The sequence below is a fragment of the Montipora capricornis genome, chromosome 8 (assembly GCF_036669925.1).
Source record: "Montipora capricornis isolate CH-2021 chromosome 8, ASM3666992v2, whole genome shotgun sequence".
Lineage (NCBI taxonomy): Eukaryota > Metazoa > Cnidaria > Anthozoa > Scleractinia > Acroporidae > Montipora > Montipora capricornis.
Genome location: NC_090890.1, coordinates 46,481,473 through 46,483,972, shown reverse-complemented (window position 1 = coordinate 46,483,972; position 2,500 = coordinate 46,481,473). Strand labels below are relative to the sequence as shown.

Below are 2,500 nucleotides of genomic sequence, written 5' to 3'. Positions count from 1 at the left end.
TCAATCGGTCGCCTCTACCACTGGCTTATCAAACTATTTGGAAGGGTGGACATTTGCGAGAAGTTACAAGTATCCTAAGACAGTTGAAAGTATGAGCAGGGCCGCTTCGATCTTTCCTAGATGAGTCTTATCTGAAAAAGATCGAGGAGTGTCTTAATTTTCCATGCGAAAATGCAGTGTGCATGGGTTCGAATCAAGTTTAAGCTTGGATTTATCTCAGGCTTTTTTGCAAGTAGTGCTTAAGTTGTTCCATAAACCACGACACTCGTTCGCTTTGAAGTTTAAACTATACAAGCTGAATAACCGAAAAATACAGAAACAATTCCGATTAAGGGAAACCATTTTGTATCTCTTCCGCTGCCCGGAGGTGAATAGTTCTTTTAGTTCACCAATCAGAACGCGTGAAAAGCACTTTTGCCAATTTTGGCACTTACCAATATCAATTATCAATGGGTGGGGTGGTGCAGCTTTCTTTTACATGGGGGTTGGGTGAGTGAATGGTTTGTTATCTTTTAAAGTAATCTAAAATTAACGACCAAGTCGAATCAGAAGTGCGTACAATATCGCTAAGGCGCCAAACTCACGAGCAAAAAAAGTGAACTCTCTTGCTATGGTCAGTGGGATAAAGTGTATATTAACGATCAGCGAAACTACAAAATGGAAACCTGACCGAGTTTATCGTGGCAGACTGCCAATGTTTTCTCCAAAGGTATCAAAACAAATTATAATTATGAAAACGGGCCGGGGAAAAGACATCACAAAATATGGACTCAAAGGGCTTGATTGAGGTGCCTTTACTATTAATACTAGATATTATTGCACACCTGGCTAAAATCAATAGTTCCAAGGCAATTCTCTTCCTGTGGAAAAAAAAGAGGGTAGTTTCAAGAAACTACATTGTACAACGCTCTTGCAGATGACTACAAAATTTCCTCCAGAACTTTGTAAGGTCAGACTTAGCGTGTGAGGGCCTTTTCGCGTCCAAAAAGAACCAACGAGGTGTACACTCTATGCATCATTTACGGTTGAATCCAGAGACTATGAAGTTCTTTAAAACCTCTAATTTCACTGTACAAAGGAAGAGTCTGCCACAGAAGGGCAGGGGAATCTTTGTCACATCATTGCAGGTTACATTTTGTTTCCTTAACTTGTGCATGAGTTTTGTCACAGAAGGCAATCTGCTATTTACTTTGTGTCTATTGTTTTCTGAATGCGAGCCGTTCTAATACATGCATCCTGAGTGACGCGTTGAATCGACAAAACGGTGACAGGGTGAAAGAGGAATTTGAGGTGCGATGTTTACTTGAGGAGTGGTGGGTTTTTCTTTCAGGGAGGGGAGGAGGAAGAGGGACACTTAATAATGCCATAAAGAGGAGCCAATAACCCTGAAGTGTTGATCTCTTTCATTTGGCTTTGATTTATCAGTTTACTGTATTATCTATTAACATTTAGAATACGGCTCCGACCACATTATGGTCAATCAGATTGAGGCTGATGACCACAACACAACCAAATGCAGCTGTAGTACGACACCGTATGAGGGATTGCTCACGCTTGATCCTATTCATATGTTCACGCGCGTGTTATAAATAATAAAGATTGATTGATTGAAGATTGGTTGATGCAAAATCATGGATTGTGCGAGGAGTGATACAGCCACGTTTTTTCCTGCAAAACTCTAGTACCGGACAACTGATGGGTCACATTCCACTCCAGATAGAGATTTCTGGGTTAATGGACTTCTGCCATAAAGAACATGAATCCATTGGCTGCATTTCTGAATACATCTTTTGCGCACAAGCTCGGCTTATGCTAATGACACCGACAAGTCACTGAGTCTAATATTTAGCAACATTTGGATAATGGTAGGTATGATATCAACAGCAATAAATTTATAAGTAGAACAACGACTTCTCCAAAGGCCAAGGAAGATCACTGATCTTGATGCTTCATAATTATAATTATTCTCTCTTTGTACTGGGGAACATATTATACCGTTTTTTCTGCAGCTCTGTAGTATGTTAAGTACTGTCCATCTAGGGTAAACCATCTTTTTCGGAATCCCTTCAAAAGGTAAAATTAATAACATAAGCTTCTAAAACATTGATATCAAATCTTCAAACAAAGAGCTAGTGACACAGTCACTCTGTCACACCATAAATGTGAATATTTAAGGAGTGCTTTCTCGTTTCCGTTGAATTCAAGGCTGAGCTGAGCGAGCAGTCGTGCCACTCGGGCGCGGTGTCGCGTAAACAATTCCTGTATAAGTTATTTCTGAAAAACAATGGGGAGTTCGAGCAGGAATGTAAACAGGGTCGATTTATTCCCAGAGATTCCCAACAATCAATGGCCTCGCATGGTACCAAATCACCTCACTTTCGGTAAGATTTAAACTAAACGGTACGAGAAGTGTGCCAGCTTCCTTACAAGTGTCAGCGAATTGCTTAGAATATGTACCTACAGTTTCAGCTGGGATCCGTTGTTTCGACGCAAGTTTCGA

The 2,500-nt window shown here is 40.5% G+C and overlaps 2 protein-coding genes and 1 long non-coding RNA gene across 3 annotated transcripts in view; 2 read left to right on the top strand and 1 right to left on the bottom strand.

Annotated features, from left to right (window-relative positions):
* LOC138060175 (PH domain-containing protein DDB_G0275795-like) overlaps positions 1-2,500 on the bottom strand; it is an 8,776-nt gene that overhangs the window by 5,724 nt on the left and 552 nt on the right. The window contains exons 2-3 of the mRNA XM_068905897.1: positions 1,996-2,064; positions 825-860 (exon numbers count right to left, since the gene is read on the bottom strand). Coding sequence (XP_068761998.1) covers positions 825-860; positions 1,996-2,064 — 105 coding nt within the window. The remainder of the gene's footprint in view (positions 1-824; positions 861-1,995; positions 2,065-2,500) is intronic.
* Positions 1,416-2,500, top strand: part of LOC138060174 (protein HID1-like) — a 39,357-nt gene continuing 38,272 nt past the window's right edge. The window contains exon 1 of the mRNA XM_068905896.1: positions 1,416-1,865. Within this exon, the coding sequence (XP_068761997.1) occupies positions 1,863-1,865 (3 nt within the window). The 5' untranslated portion in view covers positions 1,416-1,862. The remainder of the gene's footprint in view (positions 1,866-2,500) is intronic.
* The window catches only part of LOC138060176 (uncharacterized), a 343-nt gene continuing 94 nt past the window's right edge, over positions 2,252-2,500 (top strand). The window contains exons 1-2 of the long non-coding RNA XR_011134303.1: positions 2,252-2,381; positions 2,464-2,500. The exon at positions 2,464-2,500 is cut by the window's right edge and continues 94 nt beyond it. This is a non-coding gene — a long non-coding RNA (uncharacterized lncRNA). The remainder of the gene's footprint in view (positions 2,382-2,463) is intronic.